The sequence below is a fragment of the Clarias gariepinus genome, chromosome 2 (genome assembly GCF_024256425.1).
Source record: "Clarias gariepinus isolate MV-2021 ecotype Netherlands chromosome 2, CGAR_prim_01v2, whole genome shotgun sequence".
In the NCBI taxonomy this organism is placed as follows: Eukaryota; Metazoa; Chordata; class Actinopteri; order Siluriformes; family Clariidae; genus Clarias; species Clarias gariepinus.
The window spans coordinates 576158-587500 of NC_071101.1; the positions used below are offsets into that span (position 1 = coordinate 576158).

At 40.9% G+C, this 11343-nt stretch overlaps 1 protein-coding gene across 1 annotated transcript in view; it reads right to left on the reverse strand.

Annotated features, from left to right (window-relative positions):
- fhod3a (formin homology 2 domain containing 3a) overlaps positions 1 to 11343 on the reverse strand; it is a 44991-nt gene that overhangs the window by 18938 nt on the left and 14710 nt on the right. Inside the window, exons 8-18 of the mRNA XM_053513656.1 lie at positions 11287 to 11343; positions 11066 to 11209; positions 10518 to 10693; positions 8793 to 8795; positions 7919 to 8188; positions 7592 to 7636; positions 7383 to 7511; positions 6357 to 6407; positions 6112 to 6260; positions 1518 to 1880; positions 401 to 1179 (exon numbers count right to left, since the gene is read on the reverse strand). The exon at positions 11287 to 11343 is cut by the window's right edge and continues 38 nt beyond it. Of these exons, the coding sequence (XP_053369631.1) occupies positions 401 to 1179; positions 1518 to 1880; positions 6112 to 6260; positions 6357 to 6407; positions 7383 to 7511; positions 7592 to 7636; positions 7919 to 8188; positions 8793 to 8795; positions 10518 to 10693; positions 11066 to 11209; positions 11287 to 11343 (2166 nt within the window). The remainder of the gene's footprint in view (positions 1 to 400; positions 1180 to 1517; positions 1881 to 6111; positions 6261 to 6356; positions 6408 to 7382; positions 7512 to 7591; positions 7637 to 7918; positions 8189 to 8792; positions 8796 to 10517; positions 10694 to 11065; positions 11210 to 11286) is intronic.

The following is an 11343-nucleotide window of genomic DNA, read 5'->3' on the forward strand; positions in this document are numbered from 1 at the left end:
TTTTTAAAATACTATTTTGAAACACATACTCAAGTATGAACATAAACCATTCTCAAATCAACTTGCACAATCAAACACCAACATTGTCAAAAAAAATTAAACATTCTGCAACATTCAACATCCCAAAATTTATCATCAGACAACAACATTCTATATCAAGTCTCAAGTTTCTCATCAAATACCTACATCCACAATTAAATACCAACATTTCTTATCAAACACCCCCATCCTATGTTAAAAACCAACATCCTCCCATCAAACACCAAATTTCCTCATGAAACATTAACATTCTCCAATTTTGTCCAAATTCAAAAAGTAAAATACGAACATTATTTATTTAACATGTACATTTTGTAAATTGAAAAATGACATAGCATAAATACACTTATAGAATGATTACCTTGGTTACATTCATTTCTTTGGATTTGCTCTCAAACAGGGTCTCTAGTTTGCTCATGTCAAGTTTCACTGGTTCCAGTTTTGACCACAGGGACAGGTGTCCCCGTCTTGGTCCTAAAAACTTCCACTCCTCTGGCCGCACCTCAGTCCAGAACAAACGGATTGTCTTCTTCTTCTTCTGGATGAGTGGGCATTCCAACTGAGGGGGAGGAGGTGGGGCTGGTCCAGCTCCAAAGGCTGGAGGGGGTGGAGGAGGGGTAATGATGAAGGGGCATGGAGGAGGGGGAGGTGGGGGTGGAGCCAGAGCTCCTGACCCAATCAAATCTCCTGAAACCAGAACATCCTCATCATCCTCATCACCTAAATCGGTAAAGTCCATATCTCTGATGCGCAGCTCACGGGGCTTCACCATTAGTTGATCCCACATCTGGTCACACTCTTTTTTAGGGGGTGGAGCTGGTGGGAGAGGGAGGGATTTCTGCTCTTCGTACATTTCGATTGGAGGTGAGCTTAGCCCTTTGACAAGGTCTCCATAACGTTCAGCAAAAGCTCGCACTGTTCCACTCTGAGACTTCTTCTCAATGCTTTTTTCCTCTGTTGTGTTAGACTCATCCACCACTAGAGCCACCACACTTTCATTTTCCTGAGTACCAGCTTCCTTTTCAAGCTCTGCTTCATCTTCCTCTTCTTCCTCACCAGGTTTCAGGCTCTGTGAGTAGAGCATGTCCAGCATAAAGAGTTTGCTATTTAGGATGTCTCTACATTGGTCACTGCTCGGACCTGAAATAGTAATGACAATAATAATATCTTAACATTGCTAAATATGTAATATTTTTATTTAGTATTTTATATGCATATAAAAATTGTATCACTGAAATCATAATCATCATCTGTCTTTTCTCCATCAATTGTCAATCTTTTTGTCTCTGACCCCCGCCTACCAACAAGAAGCTGGGATATGCGAAGAATTACGCATTTTACTGCATATCGTACTGTGTATGACTGTGTATGTGACAAATAAAATTTGAATTTTTTTCACATATCTCTAAATATCTGTCCTCTCTTACTTGTCTCTCTGCCCACCTGTCACATGTAAATACAATATCTTCCTCCCTTACCTGTCTCCCTTTCCAGAGTGCTGCTGGATGATGAGATACTAGATGCCGAGCAGTTATCCTTTTCATTCATGTCTTCATTCTGACGTTCTTTATCACTCAAGATTTTACTGTCTTCTAATTCTACAGTATTGCTATCTGGCTCGTCCACTTCTGTTGTAGGCTCATCCATTTCTGTTGTAGGCTCCTCCTCTCCCTCTACAGGCTCTTCCTCTTCAGGCTCCTCCTCTTCTGTTGCTGCCTCCTCAATGTCCTGTTCAGCACTGCTCTCTTCCTCATTCTCTTCCTGTTTCTTTTGTTCACATTCTGAGCTGGCGAGAAAGTCATTTGAGCTGAGCTGGCGAGAAAGAGATTTGGACTCGTCCTCTGTAGGAAAGCCAAAGAGAACAAGCAAATGTTTGGTGACAGAGTTTTGCAGAAAACTTCCACAACCTATCTATTTGATAATAATATAGCCAGTGTATTTTATTTTTATCAGAAAGCAACAGAAATCTAGATATATATTTTAAATTTATGCATAATGAGCAAGCTAAAGGTGATGATGTTAGCTTGTTCAGTTTGTAGAGAGCAGGATGTTTAGACATTCTTCCTCCGCCATTAGCGATAACTTTATTTGTTAGTGATAGGTTTCTTTATTGTGATAGGTGTGTGTTAGTGAGCACTCTGACTTTAGAGAGTGTTAGAGAGCGCAAGATCAGTGGTATTCCTGTAGCGGAAAGTCTGGGTGCCGCAGGCGGAGATAACCAGCCCCCGACTACGGCACTAGAGCCCTCACAGTGGGGCGAGTGGGTGACGACTCTGTGGCATACTCATTCAGCCAAAGCTAATGCTAAGGCTAGCCCACCGGAGCACACCTCCTGAAAGAGCTCTGGTTATAGGAGACTCTATACTGAGGCACGTGAAATTAGCTAGGCCTTTAGGGGTGCCAGCGGTGGTTAGGTGTATCCCGGGAGCCAGAGCAGCGGACATAGCAGGTAATCTTAGGGCTCTAGGACAGCATAGGTTCTCTAAGATAGTGGTACATGCTGGAGCAAACAATATACGCCTTCGTCAGTAGGAGGTTAGCAAGGGTAACTTTACAGAGGTGTTTAAATTAGCGGAGGCGATGTCCGATGAAGTAGTCATTTGCTTGTTTCAAGACTGGACTACTGCAACTCACTCCTGGCAGGCCTGCCTCTGTCCTCGATTCGTCCTCTGCAACTGATCCAAAATGCAGCAGCACGTCTCGTTTTTAACCTTCCCAAGTTCTCCCACACCACCCCACTCCTCCGCTCCCTGCACTGGCTTCCTGTAGCTGCCCGCATCAAATTCAAAACACTGATGCTTGCCTACAAAGCTAAAAATGGCCCAGCACCCACTTACCTCTCTGCGCTAATTACACCACGCACTGCACCACGTTCCCTCCGATCCTCCAGCACTGCTCGCCTCATTCCACCATCTCTCAGGGATCAAGAGCGGCATTCATCCAGGCTCTTTTCTGTTCTAGCACCTAGGTGGTGGAATGAACTTCCTCTAGATGTCCGTACATCAGAGACTTTGAAAGCTGGCCTGTTAGGGCGGGACGGTGTCCATCCCAATTGGGAAGGTGCTGCTTTCACTTTTTGTGGTATAGCTAATACGGTGAAACCTTACGAGCATAATTTGTTCTAGAACCGGGCTTGTATTCCAAAACACTCGTAAACCAAACATATTTCCCATAAGAAATAATGGTTAAATATTAGATCTCTCTCATTAAAAGCAGTTATTGTTAATGAAATTATTATGGATCAGGAGTTTGATATACTCTGTTTAACAGAAATCTGGAATAAACATGTTTTAAATTAAGCTAGTCCTCCTGGATACAGCTACATACACCAGCCACGGCTAAGTAGTAGAGGAGGAGGCGTCGCAGTTATTTACAATGATAATCTGTCTATCGTACAAAAAACATGGACACAAATTGAATGCATTTGAAGTTATTTATAGTAACATAAGTGTAGCTACAAATATTAAGTCAGCTCAGTCGATTCCACTAATTGTCATTAGACAATTAGAGTCAGTACTCTGAGTTTCTTTGGGAATTTGCAGATTTCCTCTCAAGTCATTTCTGTAGACAAAGTGTTAATTGCTGGAGATTTAAATATTTATTTTGAGAATCCAGAAGACCCTCCGAGAACAGCATTTATGTCCATACTGGACTCAGTAGGAGTAAATCAGTGTGTAGTAGGACCCACTCATAAAGCAGGTCACACTTTTTTTATTTAATAATATTCTTCGGATTAAGTATAAGAAATATAACCACAATTCCACTGTCTGAAGTTATATCAGATCACTATCCTGTCTCAATTAAAGTGCGTCATAGTAATAATGTACGCACAGCGCCGCGCTACCGTACTAAACGTACATTCACATAAAATACCACACAGAGTTTTATCAGTAATCTCCCAGAGTTATTAAATTTGATTGGATCGTCGTCTGACCCCACAGAACTCGATCAGGCGACTGAATATTTAGAGTCGACGGTCCGTTATACCTTAGATAATGTAGCTCCAGTTAAAAGAAAAATTATTAGAGATAAGAAACTTGCTCCCTGGTATAACGATCACACGCGCACTTTAAAACAGACCGCTCGGAAATTAGAACGTAAATGGCGTCAAACTAAATTGTTAGTATTTCAAATAGCATGGAAGGAGAGCATCCTGAACTATAGAAAAGCTCTTAGTGTAGCTAGATCAACATATCTCTCCACTCTTATAGAAAATAACAAAAATAATCCTAGATTCTTATTTAATGCTGTAGCCAAATTAACTAGAAATAGGACCACTGCAGAAATCTCCACAACAACATACAGTAGTGAGGACTTCATGAACTTTTTCAATAAGAAAACAAAAAAAATTTAAGTGATACAGACGATAAACTAACCACACCACATCAGAACCTAGAATACTTTACTCCCCTTGAAGAGAATGAACTAATTTCACTCATCTCTTCTTCAAAATCATCAACCCGTGTATTATATCCTATACCGACACATTTTCTCAAGCAGATAAATGATGTCAGCAATAACAGAACCCCTGTTGAAAATAATTAACTATTCACTCAGCATTGGTTATGTTCCCAATCCTTTAAATTAGCAGTTATTAAACCGCTAATTAACAAACCTGACCTCGACCCCTGTCAGCTTTCCAATAGGCCGGTATCAAACCTCCCCTTTATCTCTAAGATCCTGGAAAAGATAGTAGCGGAGCAGCTATGCTCATATCTACATAGAAATGGCATACATAAACTGTATCAGTCAGGATTTAGGCCGCATCACAGCACAGAGACAGCACTCGTTAAAGTAGTAAATGACCTCCTAGTGGCCTCTGATCAGGGTTACATCACTATACTTGTGTTACTTGACCACAGTGCAGCTTTTGACACCAGTGATTATAGTATTCTCCTTCACAGATTAGAAAATGTAGTCGGAATTAAGGGTACAGCCCTCCCCTGGCTCAGATCCTATTTGACCCATCGTTATCAGTTTGTGGATTTAAATGGTGACCATTCTACATGTTCTAAAGTGGAGTCTGGTGTTCCACATGATTCTGTTTTAGGCCCACTGCTTTTATTAGTTTTCATTGTTATGCTGGCGACACACAGTTATATGTCACAGCAAAACCAGATGAGAAAAAACAGCTTACTAAAGCTAAAGTTGAGCAATGTGTGCAGGACATAAGAGATTAGATGTTAGTCAGTATGTTTATCAGTACCACGTATTATGAACACTATAGCTGGGGAAGAGCTTTTTCTAACAAAGCCTCAAAGTTATGGAATAGCCTCCCAATTAATGTTCAGGAATCGGACACAGTCTCAGTGTTTAAGTCCAGGCTAAAAACCTATTCATTTAATCAAGCATTTTTATAAATATAAGGCCGGGGTAGCTCAGTGGTTAAGGCATTGGACTACGGATCGGAAGATCCCAGGTTCAAACCCCGCAATCACCAAGTTGCCACTGTTGGGCCCTTGAGCAAGGCCCTTAACCCTCAATTGCTCGGATGTATAATCAGATAAAAAATGTAAGTCGCTCTGGATAAGGGTGTCTGTGTGACGCCTGGAGCTGTCTGACTCATCCTGGTGTCCTGCTTCTGGTTGGAGATCTTGTTGCATGGATGCCCCATGTGGTCTGTCTGGGATGCGTGTGGGGACTGGGGACGGTTCCACTTTTCCACAAAGACGGTCGGCTGATGCAGACAGCTGTTTTCTAAGGACTTGTGTCTTCAGTCGCTCGATAGTTCAGGACTAGAGTTTTTCCTTGCCACTGTCGCCGTCGTCCTCGGCTTGCTCATCAGGGACAGTCTTATCATTTTGATTCATACACATTCACATCTCATACAAACTTAAATATTTTTTTTAATTGTGTAAAGCTGCTTTGTGACAATGACAACTGTTAAAAGCGCTATACAAATCAAACTGAATTGAATTGAATGAAGGTGAGGGAAAAAACGGCATGAGACGACATCAGAGTCATTTCTGATGTCACTAGTTTATGTTCCATCATGTCAATGTGAAATTGTTGAATGTTTGGTGATTGAGACTGGAGCATAAACATTTTTTTGCGAGTGTAATAAACACTCACCTGACAGGTGTGCTGTAGAGGCCTTGTCCAGATGTGACATCACAGAAGTGGGTGTGTCATCCTGAGATGACTGAGAGATGTCATAAGGTGCTGACCTTAATCGTTCTCGCTCATATTCCTCTGCTGCTAACCGTTCTGCAGTTTTAAATCTGAGTGAATAAAATAGAGAGAAAAAAAGATTACTGATGAAGTCCACAAGGTTTATTTGCTTGAAATTCCAGCACCAGCATCAGGCGTGTACTCACCTTTCCTCCCGAGCTAGTCGAGCTTCCTCCATGTTCACAGCATAGTCCCGGCTACAGATAGATTATTATTATTATTATTATTGTTATTGTTGTTGTTGTAGTTTTGCCAATAAATAAAAAAATATAGCTATAGTATTATAAATGTTTTGTTAAAACATGTTTCAGTGGAGTGGGGTGTTCACATGCCCAGCTAATAAAAGCATATTTTATTTAAAATAGTCTTGCTTTATTTATACAGAATAGAAATTAGTGTAAATGGTCGAGTGTAAAATTCACAACAGAGTAAATTTCATCCTATACAGTGTGACGAGGAACTGTTTTTAAAATTCTGCTGAAGTCTCATAGTAAAAATTGTGTAGTTACATGAGATGTCCCTTCAGTTTGCCTCTTCTTGATAGTTCTACTGAGCCCTTAAAGGGATAGTTCAGGTTTTTTCAAGTCTGCCTTAATTAGAATTTAGGTGTATAAGTACAATATCACTTCTTGGTGGTTATAGATTTTCCTGCTCTGTACACTAACCATAAAGTTTTTCACCCATTTGGATAACCGGCTGGTTAACACATCCAAGAAGAGAATGTACTTCCTAAGGAGACTTTTGTTTTGTCAAGTTTGGCATGCCCCCACAGATACTGCAGAACTTCAACAGATGCACTGTGGAGGGCGTGTTGACCTACTGCATTGCTGTGTGTTTTGGGAACAGCACAGCACATGACAGAAGGGCAATTCATAGGGGGATAAGGCTATCTCAGAAAATCATGGAAATCACAGGTCTTTCATCAATACAGGACATTTTCAACAGCAGGACACACAAGTAGGCCAGCAACATTCCATCTCCTAAAGTCTACCACCATCTCCTTTGTTGTCCTGATGTTACATTGTAGCTGATTACTTAATTTGAAATAATCTGTTGGGAATAACCTGTGTTATGATCTTATAGTTTGTCAAGCCAAGTGATGGTTAGAAGAAAATACAGAATTAAATATGTGATTATTATTAGTGTAAAAAGAGAAAGTGAGTGAAGGTGACCTGTGTCGATTCCTCTCCTCTCTCTCAATCTTCTGTAGTCGCTCTTCCCGTTCAACCCTCCGCCTCTCTCTCTCTGCAGCCAGGGACTCCTGATGCTGCCGGTAGGAAGCAGACAGAAGAAGAGCAGGCCTGAGACGAAGAAGAAAGAGAATGATGAGGAGATCTACAGAACGATCAGAAGACTAAACTGCAACTCTGTCTATGTTCACCTGTCGTTCTGCTGTGTTGTGGGTGTGGAAAACGATTTCACCTGCCTAGGAGAAAAAAAAAAGAGAGCTTAGATTTGAACCAGAGTATCTAAAGCTTGGGCTGTTACGGGGATCGGGACGTTAAAATAAAAACAAGCAAAAGTGCAGTCACAAGACACGTTTTCTTTAAGAAGTGGTTTTAATAAAATTGTTGCATTTCAAGCTGTTTTGAAGTTACAAGGTGACAGAACATAAAGATGTGTAGGTCAGAGTTCAGAGGTGAAGATGTCAGTGTCGTCAGTGACAAGCACTCCACTGTGTCCACCTTTCTCTCCCAGAGCTGTATACCTTTCACTGTTCCTCTGTGTTAGATCCACCTCCTCCTTGATGTCATAGGAAAAGAGATGGAACGGAGTGTGAGGGACGTACGGGAGGAGCTTCTGTGGGCGGGTGGAGCCACGGAGAGGTGGAGTCATCTCAGAGCAGGGTGGAACTGTTATTGAGGACTTGTGCCTGGCTAGTAAAGATGCTAGCAAAGATGGTGGCTTTTCATTGCCCTCCGACATCTCCATACACTTCTCCTCCTCGTCTTCTGCACCGGGACGATCTGAGTGCTCACTAACATGGCAGGATGTCAGGTTAGAGTTGCATTGGGCTGGGAGTTCCAGAATTGTTTACTGCATAGTGGAGTGGGCTAAATATAAATATGCTGAGACTTTTAGATGGGTGTGTGCCCAGTTCCCAGTTCCATGGTCCTGATACAAATCTCTAAGGTTAAAAGTCATCGTGTGCCATGGCTCAGACACGCTGTGATGTCATTAGCTATGGCGCAGCATCAAAGGTGATATTTTGGTACAGTAAGGCCACACATAACGCTGATTATCTATGAATATACAACAGTATCTGATTGGACGAGAAGCATTCTGTGAGTGGTGATAATAGTAATGGCTCTGGGACGTATCACTCTGCGTCCCCGGTGTTTTACAATCATTAACCTCTAATCAAGGGCACTAGTTGGTAAGTGAAACAAGGGTTTGTACACCCTACAGAGAACACTAGCTTTCCATTTATAAAAGAAAAACGTCGCTGATATTCTACAGTGTAATAAGTGTAAATATAAAGTAACTCTGGTAAGTTTCTCAGGACTGTCCACCACCTCCATGTCTTATTCTCCTCACCTTTTGGCTACAGAGTACCGCTAAGAGTTTAAAACTCCTTTCACCTCCTGATCATAACGCTAACTGTCACTCGCTATCTGCCTGTTACCAGCTCCTCCAGGCGCGGTAGGGAATGTGTGGGCGAAGCTAAATTATTGGTTAAATAAAGACACAAATCACAATTATGAATGGAAATTGTGGAACAGTTGTATAAAAGCGATATCCCACTCAGCACGGCTGTGATATCTTCAGGACACGCCCTCATGCCTATGACCGCATCACGCCCATGCTGATATTCGGCGCAACAGCATGACTGCATTGAGTGTGATATTGTTTAAATAGCTCTACGGTGCACTGTTCACAAAATTCGTAGCTCATGCCAGCAAGCTCCAGATCACTAGAGATCATCCAGACACATACTTACTTACTAACTAACTAATTTACTTATTTACTTACTGACTTACTTTTATACTAACTTACTTACTAACTTACTAACTAACTAACTTATTTACTTACTTACTTATTTACTAACTTACTTACTTACATACTTACTAACTTACTTACTAACTAACTAACTTACTTACTAACTTACTTACCTACTTACTTCCTGACTAACTAACTTATTTACTTACTTACTTGCTAACGTACTTACTAACATACTTACTTACTTACTAACTAACTTACTTACATACTAACTTACTTACTTGCTAACGTACTCACTTACTTACTAACTTACTTACTTACATACTTACTTACTTACTAACTAACTAATTTACTTATTTACTTACTGACTTACTTTCATACTTACTTACTTACTAACTAACTAACTTATTTACTTACTTACTTATTTACTAACTTACTTACTTACATACTTACTAACTTACTTACTAACTAACTAACTTACTTACTAACTTACTTACCTACTTACTTCCTGACTAACTAACTTATTTACTTACTTACTTGCTAACGTACTTACTAACATACTTAATTACTAACTAACTTACTTACATATTTACTTACTAACTTACTTACTTACCTACTTACTTACTTACTTACATACTTAGGTAATTTACTTAACTTGTTACTGTACTAGTGCATCCTTCACGTGTCTGTACTTTACTTGAGTAGATTTTTTAGAAGATACTTTTTACTTTTACTCCATTACATCTTCCAAAAAAGTATTTGTACTCTTACTAAACCACATTTCTGCACGGCGACGTGTTTTTGAATTGAGAAGTGGAGCTTGTTGCAGACGCCACAGAAAACAGCACATTCACACTCGGGAAGCAGGGGCGCGGGGGTAGGGGGTTGACTATAAAAAACCCTACTGTCAGCTAAAGTAAGCTCTAAAATTTATATACTAAAGTAAATTTTAAGGTGATTACTTTTTTAGCATTTTTTACTCTAGTGTACATGTAAATGAAGAACTTTTACTCGAGAAATATTTGCCCTAGAAAATCTCTACATTTACTCAAGTACAGAACTTGTGCACTTTGCCCACCTCTGGTCATAAGATGTTAATGGGCATGTGTGTGTGTGTGTGTGTGTGTGTGTGTGTGTGTGTGTGTGTGTGTACTCATGGGTAAGAGAAGAGTGTTTACTTTAGGTCTCACACCACATGTGGACTTACATCATGGACAGATGTTTCAATGCACTTGACGTTGGTCTGAAGCACACACACATTATAACACACACATCGACACACATTGTTACACTGATGCACACACATTTTGATGTAATGCTGTTGAATTGATGCTGTTGTGTGTATGTGTGTGTTATTCTTACAGTACCTCTCTGTCCCATGTGAGGAGGCGGGGCTTAAAGCGGAGCCGTGGCTTGTCGTGCCCAGCGAGTGCCTGCGACTGTGGCGTCTCTGTAAACCCTGACGCTTAGCCTTAGCTTTTCTGGAGCAGCCTGAGGGCGGAGCCTGACCATCGCCATCTCCATCCTCATGCTGAAGTGTTACCTGGAAGAACAATGGGAAAAGTAAATGCACTGTCTCATTAAGTCCTACTATAATGGAACTAGATCTTTTGTTTTTGCTACAGACTGAAAACTTTAGCTTCCTGATGTTTACGTCTACAGTAGATGTGTTAAACAGCTCTGAACATGCCACTTCCTGTCTGACCCCACCCATTCTTTAAAAATATATATATTGGATTGTGATTGACAGGTGTTTCTAGTTGCCCAGGTGTCTACTTTTAAATGTAATGTCTCCACTTGGTCAGAGACCTGGGCTTCACCGGTGAAGACTGTGTTGGTTTTTAAGAAAGATAAACCAACATGAGGACCAGAGAGCTGTCTATAGGAGAAACACAAGCCATTCTGAAGCTGGTACCTCATAGATTCTTATCTGCTCGCGGAGTTCAGGATCGGTACTCCTTTGTTTGCCGTAGCGTGAGGTCATGTATTCAATGCCCTGCTCCTCCAGGACATCCACCACATCATAGAACGAATCCTGATCAGGCAGAGCAGCCAGAGTCTACACAAAGAGAGAGAGACAGAGTGTGTGAAAGCGAAAGTGTATGTGTGTGTGAGAGAGATTGTGTGTACATATACCTTGTTAATGAGGGACATTGTGTAGACTAGCAGCTCCGTGTCCACTCCGTCTTTCTC